Raw genomic sequence first — 20,568 nt, 5'->3', positions numbered from 1 at the left:
TGAATCGTGCATGTGTGCACATGTGGCGCACATACATGCCCTAAGGGCATGTAGGTCTGCCACATGGCACTGTCAAAACAGCAAAAAATAGATTTTTGAAAGGTATTCGATATTTATCACCAACCTGTATTTGGTGGTAAATACCGAATCCTGGATACAATAAAACACTCACTTGAGTGCTCCCTACATATGATTTAAGGATTCGGTAATTTACCGAATCTGTATTTTACCGATTCGGTATTTTACCGATCCATTACCGATTCGGTAAATTACCGAATCCTTAAATCATGCCTCCTACATCTCAAATGCCTAAATACCGGTCGGTAACGGGATATTTACCGAATTTCGGCCGTTACCGACCGGTATTTAGCTACCTACATATGGCCCTAAGTGATTTGCCCAGAATCACAGGATGTTCAGCGTCATTACCGAGACTCGAACCCAGTTCCCCAGGTCCGAGGTCGAGCGCCCTAGCTGTTAGGTCAACTCCTCTCCCCTTGACTTTTCTCTAGGCAACAGACTTTATCCAGATTATTTTACAATAATAGCTCCAAGATTGTGGTAGATGGTGCTATTGTAGCTCCATCCGAGGACCTCATGTGTCCACCTGCAGGGAGGATGTCAATAGATTGCTTGTTTTCAGAAGTAGTCAGATTAGCATTGTAGGCATCGCCCTGTCTTGGCTTAAATCCTTTCTGCAGAATTAGTTTCCAAATATATAATTAACTCCTTTGTTGTCTGCTACTTCCAGCTAACCTGTGGAGTCTCCAATTGGTAATCTTTGTCTCCCCCTACCTCTTCAATATCTTTGTTGATGCCATGGATACGCTCTTCCATTCTTGTGGGTTCGTGTCCACATGTATGCCTATGGCACCCTACTGAGCCTCCATGAAACCTTACTGCTTGTCGGAATGAGGAGCTGCACTTCATTGGCAGAAGTGTTCCAACTCTACTTCGGCTGAATGGATTAAGGACCATTGACGAACGCTAAAAACTGATACAAAATTAAGGTTATGGTGATGGGTAGTGCAGGCAATCTCTGGTGTGATTCCTACTGGATCCCTACCATTGATGTATGTGAATGCATGGAAAAACAAAAACTGACAAACCACATTGGAGGAAACCAAATCATGAAAAAACTCTTTTAATGAAGGACAAGTTTAAAGAAATGATAATAAATCGGAACTTAATGGAAATATATGAAAGGGAAGATAATTTTAAGGACAAATCAAAAATTACACTAATTCGGGTCTAGTGGGGGTAGTGAGGAGTTTTGAAGGTCAGGGGCAGGTGATGTTTAGGGGTGAGGAGGGTTTTTAAGGGTCAGGGATGGGTGAAGTTCAGGCATAGAAAAACGTTTTTAGGGTTCAGAAATGGGTGGATTTTAGGGCTGGTGATGTTTTTTAAGGCTCAGAGATGGGTAGAGTACAGGAGTGGGGCAGAGCTTTTAGGGTTTAGAAATGGGTGGAGTTTAGGGGTGATGAGGTGTTTATGGGTCATGGATGGTTGGAGTTTATGGGCAGGAAGAATTTAACCCTTTCTATGCTCATGAGTCACAGTGGAGCTGTGCTCATGACGAGCTGAGCTCGTCATAACGGCCGCGGCCCGCCCACGCGCGATAAATTCCCCGCCTGTGTGGGAGAATTAATCAGTGGGCGGGGTCGTGACGAGCTCAGCTCGTCATGAGCACAGCTCCACTGTGAGTCATGACAAGCTGAGCTCGTCACGAGTACAGCGGCGCCGTGGCCCCCTCCGCACCTTGGGGGAATTACCCCCGCAGGGAAGGGGTTAAAAGGTTCAGGAATGGATGGAGTATAGAGTGGTGAAGGGTTTTAAGGGATTGGGGAAGGCTGGGGTTTAGAAGTAGAAAGGGTTTTTATGGTTCAGGCATGGGTGTAGTTTTGGGGTGATGAGTTCTTCTAGGAGTCAGGAAGAATTTTAAGGTTCAGGAATGCATGGAGTATAGAGTGGTGAAGGGTTTCAAGGGTTTGGGGAAGGGTGGAGTTTAGAAGTAGAAAGGGTTTTTATGGATCAGGCATGTGGGTGTCGTTTTGGGGTGGTGAGTTTTTTATGGGTCAAGGATGGGTGGTGTTTAAGGATACCAAGGCTTTTTGTTGGCATTCAGGTATGGGTGGAGTTAGGGGTCAGAGATAGGTGCAGTTTAGAAGTGGTGAGGGGTTTTTAGGGTTCAGGGATGGGTGGAAAGGGTGGAGTTTAGGTGATCCCACAGGCCGGCGGTTGAAATCGTTATCCCGAATGGAGGCGGTGCCGAAGCAGGCACTGCCGTCAGGATTACGATGTCCCTTTCCGACAACCTTTTCATGGCTGTCGGAAAGGGACTTTGGGGGCCCCAAACAGGGCCCCCATCCCTCTTGCGCCACATCAAAGTGGCCCTGGGGGAACATGTAGTGCCCCCACACACCTCCATGCACCTAATGGTACTTTACAAAAGTTCCATAGATGAGCACAAAGTTCTCCTTTACACTGCTGCTTGTGCTTCAGCCCTTTTCCTGGGCTGCAGCACAAGCCGCTGTGTAAAAGAGCACTTTTCTCCTGACTTCCGCAATAGCAGTCGGCGGTCCAGCCGACTGCTATCGAAATAAAGGCCTATATTTTATGTCTTACATCATCTTGCACAGTTACATTGGCTGTCGATTAAAAACAAATGTTATTCAAGGAACTATTTAGCTATCACAAGGCCATTTAGCTGATTTCTCTCTCCTCCATTAGGAATGTAATTACTCACCATGTTCCGTTGCTAAATTGCGTTCAGCTACAGCATGCATGTTTACTCCCCCTAGGCTTGTTAAAATGAGATTGGGCAGACACTTTTTCTCCTAAGACCAGTTAACACCAGCTGGGAGCTCCTTCTATAAAAATGTTTACCTAGTCTGGCACCTGGGGGAAGTGTCAGGGATTTGAAAACTGGGTAGATAGGACGACAGAGAAAATGAGCACCTTGGATCTGATGACAATAACAGATTTGTGTAATAACTTACTGATTCCTTGAATGGTACATCTATGGATTTCTTCTATTCATAGAAAGGTTTGTGAACATATCTTGTGGACTCTGGCTGCAGGTTCACTGGGCACATTGCTTAGCTGAATGTCACTTGGTGCACACAGAGCCTGCAAAATGTAGCTAAAGATATACCCATCAGGCTCAAGCGATACAGGTGCTGTGCCAATGGAAATTGCTGAGCCCAGAGCCTGCACATTATGGTCTTCGACCATGGCAGTGGGCTATGGCATGAGGATGGGACTGTGCAAGGCATGGTCCAAAGCCATACCCTGCCCCAAAATCAGCTTTGCTTGGCACAAGGTCACAGCCTACCAATAATACATGGTCTTTAGCTGTTTGTGTGCTCATGTTATCTGTATTTACCTGACCTACAAACATATTCGCAATAAAGAAAATTTAACAAGGTAACAAGTGTCAAAAGCCTATTATTTGCTTAGGAAAAATGTAGGACAATCATTTACACAACATTTAATTAATTAAAAGAAAAATCATTAATCAACATGGATTTTTATTTTATATGCCTCCTGGCTTTTGAAAAGGCTGTTGTAGTCCCGACCTTAGAACATCAGATTCTTCCATTGTTTCTTATTCTCTACCTCTGTCTGGGCTCCTTGTGGCCCACCAGATACATGTTTCTTTCAATCAATGCTACTTACAGCCTGGGAGAGATGTACCACATGTTGGTCCTGGTTGGTGTCGCGCTGGGACGCCCCGTCGCTGGGGCAGCCATGCGCGTTATAAATCGGACTAATAATAATAACAATTCCAAGAGCAGATGCTTCCTTAGCACAAAAGGCTTTCTGGAAGGCAGACCCTCTATTGTTTGACTATCATCTTTCAATATCAACTTGACACTGATCAAGCAAAGGATCGTCTGTCTGTCCCTTCCATCTTGGCAAACCTCTGCCAAAGGAAATTGATTCTCTTCAAAGGCCAGGCTCTCCACAGGGTATCTTGCATCTGTTTTGGCAATTAGGAATCAAAAGGAAGCTGCAACTGTGGCCCTGATGTGCTCAGGTATACAAAGCAAAAGCAGCCCAATATACCAAAACAGAACCTGTGCTTTCAAGATATTAGAGAACAATTGCTCCAACTGATTCATTAAAAAAAGATGTAAGTTAAATGACCACTCTTTAGTCATTAGAATCAAGTATATTGACATACATACATCCACCTATGTTTGTTTTAGATATGACTATTTCATTTTAATTAAATGTATTCATCATCAAACACATATGGCCTGATGTATATGTGTTACTGTGCTTACTTCTGATGAGTAAAGAGTGGTCATTTGATTTGTCAAGCTCAGACTTTTTAAAAGACAGACTCAAGTTTTGCTCTCTGGAAAAGCCAGGAGTGTCTACAAGGGTAGTTTATCGGTGTGATCCTGGAGGTGCGGGAGGAGCTAACTCCCTAAGCCAAGAAACAAAGGCTTAGTAGGGTTGTTTTACCCAGACATAAGTGCTGCGAACGTGGACCTGGAATAATACAGGTATGAGAGGAAGAATGAGAATGTGTAGGAATTCTGACTGTTTACAAAATTCTCTTATTAACTGCTGGGTAAGCCTTTAAAAATAAGCTACTTGTACTGAGAATACATCTCAATTTTGATTGGATAGTCCTACATAATGAAAAGTGAGTATCATATGATTCCCTTTGAATAGCTGACTTTTGAAAGCTGCTCTCTTGTTCAGGAGAGTTGACCTCTTGTAGACATATACAACTAAGAGGGACCACGATCTCTTCAGAAGATACCTGCTTCTTGTGATTCTACATTACTGGTAAGAAGAGTGTGTAGGATGCAAAGAATAGTGTCAGCTGCATCTCACCCCCCCCGTCTTTCATTATCCTAATGTTGCTTTAAGGGGTTTGTTTGGGTAGAAATACATTATTTTTATAGTACAGCCAACCACTGTGGTACATTTTAAATCCTTAGTTTGTGCTTCTCCGGATCAAACACTTTAAACACTTAGACTCAAGGTATGATGACAATTTCTCGGCATGACATTGAAGGATTACACAAATGGTGGTAGCACTTAAGTCAGGCCTGAGCCCCATGTAGAGAACATTCTTCCGTACAGTCTGAACTGCTGCAGAACACGCTCTGGCTTTTTAGGGTGGCAGCATGGCATATGCCAGGTGCCAGGCTGTCCATGTCCCCAGACTAGGAGCACACCAGTCTGCTGATCTAATCAACAGAGAGTCTGGGCCCTCTTCTTCACTCATCATAGGGCCTTGGAGAGTCCCTGAATGTGTGGTTCCCGCAAGGTGAGCACACAAACAACTCTGACACTACATTCTGTGCAGAAGCAGGATCAATGGCAAACCAGGCAGATCTGTGGATTGTTACACACTTATTCTAGAGGTTCAAGACCTGTGGTGAGTGGACAACTTAGCATGCAACAGCATCATAACTGTGCTGACAACAGTTCCAGGATGCTACGTCATTGTGGCAGGGCTAGAGCAGTTGCATTATTAATTTACAAGAACCTGAAAAGGTGCAATGAGCCAATCGGACATTGTCAACTGTAGAAAAAAAGTCAAACTGCACTGTGCAACATGGAGAGAGATAAGATGCTCAGCTTCTCTACTCTGCTGATTTGCGTGACAATCTCCTTCCTTGCGGTGATGGGGAGAGTGAACCTAAAAAGTGTTCATTTAACACAAGATGCATGGCACTTGGCAGGGCTGGGACCTGGGTAAGTCCTGAAAAAAAGGCTGGCTTACTGGGGCGGTTATGGGCTCCCGGGTGTGCTTGGCTGGCTGAGAGCCAAGCTCGGCTTGTTGGCCCGTCCAGCAGCTTGCTGCTGCTCTGCTGACCCTGAGAGTCTATGTATGCCCAGTAATTTCCAGGGGACAAAAGCAATGGTAAGATAACTCTGATGGGTAATTATCTTACTAGAGAGATCAATGTTTTCCTACCTGTCATAAAGTAGCATAGAGGGTAAATGTGGCTGCAGCAAAACACAACTTGTAGGTTGCCACTGTTCCTATGAAAATATTTTAACTTTTTAAGATTCTGCAGAGGCCCATATGTGACAGTTAAATAGCACTCTACATAAAATCGCCTGTACTCACCTTCAACATGGGCTTTCTGTCCTTTTACACACTAATTATCAGTCACAGATCATCAAGGCAGTTTTACAACACAAGTGCATCCTTGTAATATTTACAGATTAATGTGTGTATGGATGAGGGGAAAATGTTCTGTCTTTTATGTGACCTCCACTCTGTGAGCTCTGCAGAGAGGCCCAGGGATGCATGTACATTTAGTCTGAACACCTTAAAGATCCACTGGATGGCACAGTGAAAAACACATACTGCTTTCGGCCTTAGGGCTCTCAATCATGCCCATCATAAATGCCCACCCATCATCAGAACTCACCCAGAAACCAAGATGCGATTAAGTTCACACTATGTACTATACAGTCACATGTTGCATGAAAATAAAAATACGGAAAAAAACAAATATTCATACGGGTGAAGTAAAGCATGTGAAACGTAAACAGGGACTGCTTTGCTGACATGGATTATCTTAGGGTTTTACCAGTCTTCATTAAGAAGTCAATCATTGATTTTGCCTTTAAATTTAAGAACATGAATATAGGGTTCCATTTAAAAGGCATTTTTTAGAACCTGTCCCACTTAAAGTCCCCAGAGGAGATGCACAGACCTATGAGATTGCCCAGGCCAGTGATGGTATAATAGCAGGACAGTGCTAATGATTAAGTGGAACAAAAGGAGTGATGACAGTGTCAGCAGAGTTGAGGGAGTGTCACAGTTGAAATGTTGGGGAGAGGGTTTTGCCATGAGTTCTGGGAAAATGCATCTCTTTCCTTTCTGCTCCATTAGCCTTTCCTTCATTTAGAACCAAAGCAAACCCGTCTGCTTCTTGCCCAGCCTGGAAGTTTTAGTATAGTTTTTGCAGCAACTACACAGGTCCTGTATAACTTTTATTGATAGATTATGTGCCAAATTGAAGGACTTCGGAGTGGAGAGAAGAAAAGGAAATTGATCACTTTTTTTCTAGCCTCTTCAGTACTTTTTAACTTTTATATGTGACCACCATTCTGGGTGCTCTGCATAGAGGTCAAGGATTGGATGTAGTCTCACCCCCTTAATAACACACTGGCAAGCACTGTGAGAAACTTGCACTGCTTTCAGCCGCAGGACTCAGTCGTGCTCAGACAGAAACACCGACCCACAATCTGAACTAACCTAGACACCTGGCGGTGACTCCGTTCACAATGTACACTATACAAGAGCCAGATATTGCATGAAATTGAAACTAGAGATATGCATCTAAAAGAAAAAACTAATACTTTTAGGAAATGAATGATGGAACGAAAATTAAGTTAAAATGTAAACATGGACTAATTTGCAGGCATGGATTACCTTATGGTTTTTTACATGCACAACTGAGAAATAAATCCATGCTTTTGCCTTAAAGTTTAACGGTATGAACATAGGCTCCTTTAGGAACCCATTTCAAAGTATGTTTTAGGAGCTGCCCCACTTAAAGCCCACAGTGGGTGAGAAGTAAAAATGAGGCGTGTAGCCTGAGAGTGCACAGGTCAGTGGACACAAGTGAGTGGTGCTAATGAGGAAGGGGCATGGAATGGGATGGGGCAAGTGGAGAGATGACGTTATCAGCAGATTTGAGGGAGCGTTAGTGTTGAGCTGGTGGCGGAGGGTATCACTAAAGGTGTTGGGGAAGGGGTCTTTTTCCTGTCTGCTTCAAAAGCCTTGCTTTCAGTTTGCCCCTAAACAAACAAGTCTGCTTCTTTCTAACACCGGGAGCATTAGTTTAGTCTGTGCTGCAACACTCAGGCACCGACAATGGTCCGGTATAACATTTAGTGCCAGAGTAAGTGGCCATAGTGAAGGACTTTGGAGTGGAGGTCAGGGGACTCAACAGAGTAAGTGACTATCTCCTTTCTGGACTTCTTACATTTTAAGTGGAAGGAATGGGCCGCTTGTCCTACTGTGATGACCCTTCCAGCTTGCCAAACCAGTCGTGCTGGAATTGCTTTAACACCCAGGGTGGTTTCTTTATATGTGTATCATTTGTGGTGTTAATCCTGTGAGACCCATTAAATATACTGGTTAAATTTATTGTGTTAGGAGCCACATTACTTAAGGAGTTTCAACATTTCTGCACTTGGGCTTAACTAAAATGGGTTATAGTCTGCTCTTGTAAAGTTCATTCATCGATGCCAAGTTCAGGTTTAGGTTAGTGGTGATAGCAGTGCCAGTTAGAATGTCCTAGAGGGGGGCCATTCTTCAAAATTAGTAATAATAAATAGAATTTAGACATGATTGTACAAGTTCATGGGTGCCTTTAGAAACTCCTCCCACTATACGTATATTGAACTGAAATTAGATTTATGTCTGAATGTTTCCTGAAGGCTGTCTTTACATATTTTTTAGGTTGCAACTTTGGGCTGGTTTTTTGACTGATAGTAGTGTGTGTTGGGCTAAATTTGAGCTTGAACCTTGAGAGCTTTGGGCTTGGGGTGGGTCTCAAAATCTGGCAACACTGTCTGGGAGGCTGAAGTAGAACACAAGGGAATCAACTGATAGCTGCTCCTCTTGGAAGTACATGTTTTACTGAGAATGTCCGACTACATTCTCATATGGCGGAGAAAGAGTGTGTGAATTTGAAGAACATATGCTCCTATTATACGTTCTGGAGCACCTTCCATAACCTCTATGGGAAAATCTAGAGAAAACGGTTTTCTCTCAAACATGATTTGTGGAATCCCTGCAGAAGACTTTTTCACAGGGTAAAATCACCTTAGAGCACACCACAATTCCTAAAATTAGTATAATACCATCAACAAATTATATATATATATTGTAACTAATTCTGTTATCACCCTTTATACGTTCTCCTTTTTATGGCCCTCAAAACCTGACATTCACTACAATGCATTTTATTGGGGACCATGCCTCAGAGTCCTGTAAGTGCTGCCACAGCATGTTGTCCATGTTGTGGCTAGACAATGAAGGAGGGAGGTTCCATTTCCGACCCCCATATATGCCCTTTGGGGTCTGGGTGTGCTCACCCTGCCGACTTACATTTTTTTTTAAATTCATTTTCAGGGTACAGGGACCAATTCCCTGAGTCTTGTAATGGAGGCCAAAGCATATTGCTCAGGTTGTCACCAACAAATCAGGTTTGACTAGTCTCCTTTAAATTGGCCAACCAGAACATAATTGAACACCAACTGTCCAGATATACAAATTTATTTTCCCTTTAATATCTCAAAAATTACTCAAAGGATTTACACCAAATAACAAAAAACGTTCTTTCTGGAACAAGAACTACCTTTATGCCAAATTTGGTGTAGTTCTGTCCAGCGGTTCCGGCCGTAGTCTTGTCCAAAATCCCTATGGGAATTAAGAGGGGAAACTCACATTTTTGGCCCCGTCTTTTTCTCTGCCCCCGCTTCACGGATCACCCTGATTTTTATTACTGGGAAAAACTCTAGGTAGAGACATAGTTTACCCTGTCAAAATTGCTTATAAACTATTTTCAACAATATCCGATATGGTATCGGTTGTGGAGAAGTGCAATCTTGATCCTTGCACTGCGAACGGAAACGAACCTTTATTAGAATATTTTACTGTGTTTACTGTGTTTTTAAAACTTGTATTGAATTTGATTGCTGCGCTGATCACTGGGGGGAACAGAGCTGTGTTCAATGCACTGAGCGCGCCCAATTCTTGCCACACTTCCGCATTACTGAAGCGCCAGGTCAGCATTCTAGTGGCTGGACCTAGGCGGCTCCTTCTTCCCCATTCTGCTTCAAAAGCGCGGAGCGGACGTGCCCAGCGGGCGCGCCGCTTTCGCGCCGAAGGCGCGCCAAAGGCAAGCCCGTCTGCGCCCGTCCACGCCCAACAGGGCCCCGGGGCCGGAACCCCTGTTTCTTCACCATCTGAGCAGTACCATTACTCTTCCCTTCAGCTTAGACAGCTCAATAGAGCCCCTAACACCCTTTGTTTGCACTCCATCTCTCCTGAAAAATTTTATAGACACTGCCCAAAATGTAACTCCACTCTTACAAGTATCCAATCCGAACCCTCCTCTTGCTGTGACCATTTTAGATTTCTATTACTAAACTGCAGATCCCTCCCAAAACACTCCACGGAGATCTCGATGCTCCTTACAGACCTAAATCCAGACGCTCTATTTCTGACCGAAACTTGGCTGAACACCAGCTCGGAACTGGATGTCATTCTAGCCCTCCCCCAAGGATTCTCCATTCAAAGGGCAGACCGTATAACAGGAAAAGGTGGGGGGATAGCAGTTATTTACAAAGACAACTACACCTGTCGCTTGCTCGGCAATCCAGTTACTGACTGTGAGAACGCTCATTTTATTATGGAATGCTCACCTCGTACTTCTTTCTCCAGTATTCTTGTTTATTGTCCCCCTGGCCCGTTAGGCTCCTTTCACCAGTCCATTCTAGATGCTGCATCTAACCTTACTAGTTCCACCCCCAACTTGACCATACTCGGTGATTTCAACCTTCATTTTTATGCGAAATCTGCCACCAATGCCATCGAACTCACCAAGGACTTCACAATGCTCCAACTTATCCCTAGAATTAACCTCACCACCCATGTGAAAGGCCACCTTCTAGACCAGGTTTTCTGTAGTCTAGAAAACCTGCAGGGGTCAGATCCCTCTCCCCTTCCATGGACAGACCACTCGCTGATTGATTTCACTTGGTCCCCACAAAATATCAAAACCCCCGTACTCCTCCTGGATATTAGGTCGTCGCTGGTCCAAACTTCCCATTGAGGAATGGATCCAAGTGTTGGAACAAACCAAACCTAAGCCAAATCCATGCCCTACCACGGCAAACAACGATTTCCACGACTGGATAGACCAATCATTGGACTTAGTCCTCCCTAAAACTAAACTCAAAAAAACAGAAGGTCCTCACAACTCTCCCTGGTTCACCCCCAACCTTCGAATCCTTAAACAGCAATGCAAAACTAAGGAAAGACAGTGGAGGAAAGACTTCCTTCCGTCAAATAACATTGAATATAGATTGACCATCCATAAGTACAAAGCTGAGATCAAAAAAGCTCGGTCTTCTTACTACGAAGAGAGGATTTTAAAAGCGCAAAATTCGTCAAGGGAAACCTTCGCCATAATTAATAAACTTCTTAAACTTCCTGCCCCTCGTATAATATCAGACCCTACCGGACAACGTTGCAATAAATTGGCGCAATTCTTCCATGACAAGGTTAAAACAATCGTTGAATCCCTTCCACAGAAGGATACGGACCCAGAACTGTCCACCAAGCTGTCCTCTTCTAACACTGATCCCTCTCTTGAGTCTTTCCCTCCTCTGTCTCTGGAAATCTTATGGCCCTTTTGGTTTCCATAAAGAGTGGCTCTCCCATGGACCCAGCCCCCTTGAATATTTTGAAACAGGCAACAGATACCCTAGCCCCCGTCATGCTCTAACTGATTAATACATCACTCAGTTCCGGAATGGTTCCCCCAAACTGGAAAAAAGCTATGGTTAGAGCCCTCCTGAAGAAACCTAGCCTTGACCCCTCCGACCTAGGCAATTACCGACCTATATCCCTTCTCCCTGCAATCAGCAAAATAACAAAAGAATTCGTCAACCTCACCTTATCTGATTTTCTTGAATCACACAATCTCCTCCACCCATCACAAACTGGATTCCGCCCCCATCAGAGTATAGAGTCCGCCCTACTAGCAGTCACCGAGGAATGTAAAAAAATCCTAGATGCTGGAGGATCTACAGCAATTATTCTCCTCGACCTAAGCGTGGCATTTGATACCGTCAACCACTCAACCCTTATTCAGCGACTAAAGAAAATCGGTATTACGGGAATTGCCCTACAATGGCTCCGCTCCTTCCTAGAAGGAAGATCTTTCCAGGTCTTTGAAGAAAATACCCTCTCCCTACCAGTGCCCCTACCCAGCGGGGTCCCTCAGGGCTCTTCACTTAGCCCAACTCTCTTTAATGTTTACATGTCCCCCCTGGCTGACATTGTAGCCCCCTCAGGAATCCGCATAGTGACTTATGCGGATGATACTCAACTAGTGGTGGCTCTGAATCTTCTCGATCCCTACACTAACAAACTTCATTCCTGTTTGGAAGAAATCTCCAATTGGATGGATTTATCCCAGCTTAAACTAAATGGGGGAAAAACTGAGATTATGGTACTAGGGAATCCGCGCTGTTTCCAGTCACACCTCATGTGGCCCTCCGCTATGGGCCCCCCCCCTTCCCCCAAAACCGAGATCAAAAGCCTTGGTATTTGGTTGGATCAGGATCTGAGCTTCAGGACACAGGCCAGGAAGACTGCAGCCACCTGCTTTGGGCTGCTGAGAATGGCCCGCAAAGTTCTTCCACTCCTGCCCCCCTCAGCAAAAAAAGTCATGGTACAATCCCTTATTCTTTCAAGGCTGGATTATGGAAACGCTCTTTATCTAGGCACCCCGGCATCCTCTATTTCTAAACTTCAACTAGTCCAGAACTGCGCAGCCAGAATACTTACAGGTTCCTCATCCAGACAATCAGCCAAGCCCTCAATCCAATCCCTCCACTGGCTCCCTGTGCTGGAACGTATTAAATTCAAATCTCTGTGCATTGTACATAAAACATTGCTTGGGACGGGCCCTGCCATTAACGCATCCCTTATCAGTCGCTATAAATCCACTAGGGAACTAAGGTCTGATAATCTTCATCTGGTAAAAGTTCCCAGAATACAAAGGACCAGAAGTGGAGGGCGGCTTTTTTCCTACAATGCCTCCAAGCTTTGGAATTCCCTTCCACTTCAACTACGGACAATGGCCAACCACATGACCTTCCGAAAAAAAACAAAGACTCTGCTATTTCCTTAAGTTCGTCTCCTGGTCCTTGATCTTATCCATAGCGGTGGGACACTCCCGGGTAGCCATGCCCTTTATAAATATCTTTTCATTTCATTTCATTTCATCCTGTCTGAGATACAGTAGGAGTGCATCATAATCGAGAGTAGTTAGCACTCAAATATATTCTGTGTGATTAATGTTACTAAGGAGATTGGAGTATTGTATATTTTAAGTACTCCTCCTGGAAAATTTGTGACAGGAGAAGTTAACAAAATGTGCCCCATTGTGAGGTTAATAAATCTGAATGTGTGTGTGTAATTGAACGTTTAAACATTTATACAAGAATTATTTCCATGCAGTTGTATTTAGAAGGACATTTTTATAATCCTTTACAACTTATACATGTCTTAAGAAGCTGTATTTATAGTGTGTGTAGAAATGTGCACGTATTCTGTAACCCTTTGCATTGTTAAAGTTGACTAGATTGGGCCTCAAGAAACCAGTTCAGTTCATGCTCATATTTAAAATCTAACATGTAATTCTCATTTAACCTTCAATGCAGAACGCATTTGCTTGTACTTTATTTCCACTGCAGGTATGGACTAAGCCTCATTAGTTAGCATAGAAAGGTTTTGTTTTCATTAGATAGCAAGGCATGAGAAGATTAAGTTGGCAAGGAGAAGCGCGGTAATGAGCAAGTAGGTGTGTTCTTATGGAGGAGGAGAGCAATGACCAAGTACGAACGAAGTTTCAACTTATCCTTGTGTGAAAGGTGGTGCAAGTATCCAGTTGTGCTGGAGCAATGGAAATTCACAAGCAAGGATCACGTGGGATTATCTACCCTGAATGCAATTGATATTTTATGCTGAAATATAGTGAGGGACAGAGAGTGTCATTTTAGGATTTCACGGAGAGCAGATCTATTCTTCTGTTTGGGTGGCTTTTGTGCTACCTGACCAATGGTTGGAGTGCCTTCTCCTGAAGACTTCGACAGCTGACACCTTTCTGATTTCACCTTTACTAAATGCTTCTTAGTTTAGGGTTGCCCTTTTAAGGTAGTGTAGGGATGGATAGCTTGATCATGGCTACTTTGGAAAATCATCTCATGCAATTTAATACTCAATACTTTTTCCTGATCATCATCATAAAGTTTGAATTTTTTGTGCAAATCTCTTCAGGAGCTTTGGATTTATCTCAGTCTTAATGTATTTCTATATAATCATGTTGAGATTGGTCTATATTGATTTGTTTCTAAATTTATAATTTAACCCTACTAAACTCAAATTAAGTTGTTGAGTGGTTTATTGTGTGAGTTCATTGGTTACACTGTAATGAGAAGTTAAGAAGGGATAGTTTCCTCCCTTTACCTCTCATGAGGCTACAGCGATCATTGATTTGGAGATAAATGTTTGAGTGGGCCAGAGCTCCAGCAGCTGTAACTAGTTATATTAGACAAACATTCATTAATTTACAGGGCAAACTGGTCCTTTTTAGAGAAAGCAATCCCATGGTCCTAAAAGAAAGGAAATAGTCTACAAGACAATGTATAAAACCGTCATTACATGTGTTTTCCGAGTCGCAAAAATGAGGTAATTGCACCCAAAAAAACAAATTAACTAGTTTAGATGAATCAAAAATTGCTAAATAGCACTCATTGGATTACCGTACATTCATTGCATTTGACCGCTATAGAGTGATTTTGTATCAGTATACTCCAAAAGCAGAAGCACCATATCACAGCAAATTTGTTTTCAGCTTGCTCTGCCAGGTATTAATTTCACGCAGACAATTGTGAAAAAGATTCTGGAAATTGTATGTTATTCCCCCAATGTGCGTGCAAAGTAATAATCCTTCACTAGTAGTAGTGCATTTCTGTATCAACAGCGCTACCACTGATTTAGCGATGTCCAATTCAGTGTGAAAACTAAAATGTTTGCTAACATCTCCCAGAAAATGTCTTCTTACCTGGTGAGATACAGCTGTCTGAATACATAATTATGGGGTCTGTACATCCTGAAAGTGTAAAACATTGAAAATTAAGTTTAATAGCCTATGGCAGTGTGGTATGTTTCTATAATTACATTTTTATTTTATCGTAAGGCAGCGACGAGACACAAATTCAAATTTTATTTGGAAATTTTTCATGTAAGCAATTCAGATATTTCTCTCAGTTCAGTTTTCTGATATAGAGATTCCTGCAAGGCAATTAGCACATCTAATGGCTCAAGCCATACTATGAATGGTTATTTGTATAGCGCACACTATACACCTGAATTGCTTCTATGTGCTAGAGAGAATACAGCAGTTATATGCAAGGGCTAAGAGATACAACTTAATAAACTACATCACTTTCCTGAGAAAAACACTTTTGACAACTCTTTTGAGATCCACATTAGTGCATAGTACATTAGGTCAAAGTATAGCGCATGCAGAGTGGTGTTTTACTGTGTTAACAGGGTGTTTGAAAAGGATGACAAGGGCACTGCAGATTTCTAGGGGAAATTTTTTCTAGAGGTGGAGTGCAAGCCCTGAAAATCTCCAGTCGCTTCTAGTCTTGTTTCTGAATCTTGGTACGACCAGAGGGCTTTCATCTGCAGAGTGGAGAGAAGATAGTTTTATTTTGTATACATTCGTTTTTACCTTTAGGCATTACTTTACATCGGGTTTCATCCAGTGCTTAATTTGAGCTGGTGGTTTCCAGTGCTCAGCACCGGCATTTGATTTTGAACACCGGCACTGACAGTCAGCCACATGGTGGCGCGGTCTGTGTAATTTAGAGATGAGCAGAACATCAGCTGTTTATACATACAATATATATTGGAGAAGTGTTTAATTGCTGTGCCCAAGCCATTCTTATAGCTTTGGGGGCTTGGAATAGTCTGAATTATCACATGTGTAGGAATGTTATGTTAATAGTTGTGTAGGTATTGTCGTTGGCAACACTGGCAGGGGCAATGGGTGGTTAAAGCTGCAGTAGCCGCCTGACCAGGGCCCTGGCACATACTTTATTACAAATTAAGCAGTGGTTTTGTCTACGATCGTTGTTATGTATTGGGATATTTGACCATCAGTGCTTGACAAAATAATTATTCCTTCTCTTTCAAACTTAAAGTGTCGTTTGCAGCAGTAAATATGAGCAGGCTGAATACATTGTGCTAGCTAGATCCATTGAAGCTGCCTGCTCATTTTAGGTATGGCTTTACTTATTCGTATGGGGAGAAGCCTAGTGGAGGTAGGAGAGCTATCTGAATCCAAGACGCGGAACTGCTGGTTCTGCGATTAGTTATGCTCCAGCGCCATGCATTAGAAAATGGGTATTACCTCTTGATAGAATTCACTGAATGACATTTGTAGGTTGCATTGGTTCGGCTCTGATAAAAAAAGTTACGTCTCCATGGCACCCATTTTGGAGTCAGCGGAGTTGGTATTTATGTGCTGGTCACAAGCACATCTAAACCATACATGACCTTTAAATTTGTTGCTCAGTGGCTTATTTAGACAACAAAGTGACACCCCCCCCATTATGAAAATATATAAATGTATTAGAGAAGACCCATTAGTTTGCTGAGAAAAGTGAAACGTCTAATTGGGTTGGCTAGCACAGAAGAGTGAATAACTTAAAACAATGCCTGTATTTTTTTGTAAATAGGTTTTTTATTCTTTCGTCTCTTATTTATCAATTTTCTATCATAGAATAACAAAGCATTTGGGATAGGCCTGATATACAAAGCAATAGTATCTCTCAGAGCAATAGGGCAAAAGATGTTTGGGATAGAATTCTGATTTGGGGTTAGATGGAGGATGGACATTCAGCGATCGATAGATAGATAGATAGATAGATAGATAGATAGATAGATAGATAGATAGATAGATAGATAGATAGATAGATAGATAGATAGATAGATAGATAGATAGATGATAACGGTTTGGGAATAAGATTATTTCGTGTATTTATTTATTTATACAGCTTTTGTCGAATGAGGTGTCCCTTGAGAGGATTTTTGAATGGTGTGAGTTGCCCCAGTAAAGGAAAAGATCAGAACACAGCTGTGGTAAAAAAAATATATATATTGGAACTGTGTTATAGAATCTTATTTAGAGTTTAGCGGATGGGTTACTCCATCACAAATGTGACGGATATCCTGTCCATCTTATTATTAGTGAATTATATCCAGCTGCACTTGTAATAGGGTGAACTGGATATCTGCCACATTTGTGATAAAGTAACCTGTCCCCTGAACTCCAAATCAGGCCCACAGTATTCAAAGCTGGCGGGTAGGTATGCCGAAAGAGTCATCTGCCACATTTGTGATGGAGTGGGCAGTGTGAGTGTGAGGGAGAAAGGAGAGAAGAAGGGAAGTGTGGTGTGGTGGGAGAGATGACAGGGTTGGTGGAAGTGTGAGTGAGAGATGACAGGGGGCTTTGGTATTGTGAGTGAGAGATGACCGGGTCAGTGGGAATGTGAGGGGGAGATGAGAGGGGGCAGTGGGAGTGTGATGAAAAGGTGATGGGGTTGGAGGGAGTGTCGTGCCCAGCTTCATTTGCCCAGCTCTACCCTTCCCCATGCATAGGCCTTACCACCAGAGCTGTCAGATTTGCTGGGAGGAGACATACAGAAAAATACTGCTCCTTGCTACACACAATTAGTACAACTATCTTTCACTGCTAAGCAGCAACTGATAGTTTGATGCAATATATGTATCCATATTTGGTTAAAATGTTTCATTTGGTGTCTGTGTGCGCCCCGTTTATTTCTATATGTAGAAGTATACACACAGAGGTGCATTCACAGTCAGATTTAATCATTTCAAGCTAGCAAGCGTTTACATAAATATGTGCACACACGGTTTACAATAGTCCTTTGTAAGTGGCCCGCCACTTATCTGTACCCACGACTTAAATATCACTTTTAGTGACACCAGGGGATATACCAGATTGAAGCAGAAAATGTCTCTCATCCCTTGCAAACAGTTTTATGGTTTCAGCAAGACATTTTCTACTGGGGCCAGTCTCAGGGGAGCAAAAACTTCAGAAAAAAAAGATTCTGTGCCCATAATAAAAAGTTGTCATAAACCTAGCAGGCCCATGTTCCAACCAAAGGCAGCACTGTGTGCATGTAACATCAAGAACGGCGATCATCAGGGCTGCATTAGGTAGCTACTGAGAAAAGAACATTTTTGATGAAACTTTTCTGTTTTTTATATAGTGAGAACTCGATCGAAGGTACTGGAACACATGAGCACCAGTTTCATTACACAAGGACATATTCTTTTTTGTGTAGGCCCTGGGAGATAAAGTGATTTGCCCAGAATTACACAATGTTGAGGGACACCGAGACCCCAACATGCTTTCCCTGCTGCGATGCAGCGCGCGCAACGAAATTCGTTTTATTTATTTAAATGTGTACTTACCTCCGTTCATCCATATTCCGGTGTTTACATTTCCCCACCCTGCCCCTCCCCCGTCCCGCCTCACTGCTCCCACCGAACTCCCTCCACGGACCGCTACTGTTCTTTCAAGAGCTCAAGGTGGCGGGTCCGTTTCCAATTAGGCACTCTCTTCACCACATGATTATCAAGCAACCTTAGAGCTCTACACTCGCTCTCTTAACACTCGTCCACCTCTCGTCTGCTCTTCTCTTCCTCCCTCGTTGTGTTTCTCTCTCTTGCTCTCCCCATCTCTCTCTTTCCTTCCTCATCATCCCTATTATTTAACTCTGCTCCCTCTCTCTATTTCCTATCGCTCTTTCTCTTCCTCTTTTCATCTTTTCTCATTGTCTTCCTACAAATTTTTCTCCTTCGTCTTCCTTGTCTCTTGTGTTCCCTCACCCCTCTTCGTGTTATCTGTTTCTATCCATTTTATCCTCTCTCGCGCACACTCCCTTCTTTTTTTCCTCTTTCTTCTGTCTTCTTCCTCTGCCCTCTTATTCGTTCACCTCTCTTTGGCTCTCTGTAACCCTCTCGTTTATTCTCCCCCCCCCCCACTTCTTGTTTAATTAGGGTGAAGCCTACCAAGCACTCTCTACTTTGCTAAAGATATCTTTGCGAGATTACGAAAGCTTCCACAGTGCATACGAATGAATTCCGCACATTGCGTGCCATGAATTTGTAGTTTGGAATACACATTTACTAATTACTTTTCGGTTCCAACAAAGCTCAAGTGTCAGGCTCCATCTTCCAGTGAGTTTACTGTTTATTCTTTTTTCCCCAGACTTCAAAGTGAGACCATTTATGTGACAATATGGCTGGGTACTGCAGGTGTGCTGGAGTAACTCTGAATGAAGTTATTTTTTTGTAGCACACAACAAAATGTGCATATCTGTGAATAAGAATATATGAGAAATAGGAAAGCGCAAATGAAACACTTTTTTGGGTTACTCTAAAGTTTGGTAGAAACAAATATTTTAATACAATCAAAAGAAATCATTACAATGATAATGTTAAAAAAAATGGTCATTTATACACTGTACACTTTTATCAGTAAAACTGTGTGTCTGTGCAAATGTAATGCTCATTTCAAATGAAAATATGTTCTCTGTAATAGCGGTGTGCTGCCACACTATGCATACTACACTTTACCCCACTGCACTCTACACCACTCAAATCCCCTCTGCACTATTTCACTCAACGTCACTCCACTCTACACCACTACAATCTTCCCTGTGACACTCAGTTCAACACTACACGCCACACTACTCTTCGCCACTGCACTCTATGCCACCACATTTCATGGTGCAATTAACAACACTGTATTCTTCACCAATGCACACAACACCACTATACTCACAAACAATACACTCTACGCCACAGAACTCTAGTCCAACCTATTCTGAACCACTGAACTGTACACCACTATATTCTACACAGCAACACTCTACACCACTGCACTCTACGTCACTGCACTCTAAGCCACTCTATGCGACACCACTGAAATCTACACCACTCTGCACCACTACACGCTATAACACTGCACTCTACTCTGCACCACCCCACTCTACTGCACTCTTTGCCAATTGACCCTATGACAAAGCACCCTATGCCACTACACCACTATACACTATGTATGCCACTACACTCTACACCAACGCACTCCACGCTAATCTGACTTACTTTGCACCACTGCACACTTATACACTGCACTCTGTGCCACTCTATTCTACACCTCTGCACTCCAACACGCACCACTCCACTCTTCGCCTCTCTACTCTCCTATGCTCCACTCACCTATGCTCCACTCCACTCTATGCTAATGCACTCTACCCCAGTCTACTATACACAACTGCGCTCTTTTCCACTGCACTCTATACAACTCCAGGATAGGCCACCCCACTGTACTTTCACCACTCCACTTTATGCCACTAAATGCTACTCTACTATGTAAAACTGCACTCCATGCCACTGCACTCTAGGCCAATCCACTCTACTCTTTACCACTCCACTCTATACCACTTCACTCTACTCTTAAACAATCTACTTTACACCACTACACTCTATACTACACCATCCTAAGCCACTCTTTTACAATCTGTGCCACTCCACACTACTCCACTGCAATATGCGCAGCACCACTCTATGCCACTATACACAACTTTAATCTACACCACTGAACTCTACATCACATAATTACTATACACATAATTCCAATGCACACCATGCCACATATTTACACTACTCAAATC

The 20,568-nt window shown here is 42.9% G+C and overlaps 1 protein-coding gene across 1 annotated transcript in view; it reads right to left on the bottom strand.

Moving 5' to 3' along the window:
* Window positions 1-20,568, bottom strand: part of IL17RB (interleukin 17 receptor B) — a 169,926-nt gene that overhangs the window by 68,648 nt on the left and 80,710 nt on the right. Inside the window, exons 6-7 of the mRNA XM_085627621.1 lie at window positions 14,856-14,903; window positions 3,386-3,390 (exon numbers count right to left, since the gene is read on the bottom strand). Coding sequence (XP_085483747.1) covers window positions 3,386-3,390; window positions 14,856-14,903 — 53 coding nt within the window. The remainder of the gene's footprint in view (window positions 1-3,385; window positions 3,391-14,855; window positions 14,904-20,568) is intronic.

Source organism: Triturus cristatus, chromosome 9 (assembly GCF_964204655.1).
Source record: "Triturus cristatus chromosome 9, aTriCri1.1, whole genome shotgun sequence".
In the NCBI taxonomy this organism is placed as follows: Eukaryota; Metazoa; Chordata; class Amphibia; order Caudata; family Salamandridae; genus Triturus; species Triturus cristatus.
The sequence above is the reverse complement of the archived record's forward strand: the minus strand, read 5'-3'. Positions and strand labels throughout refer to the sequence as shown.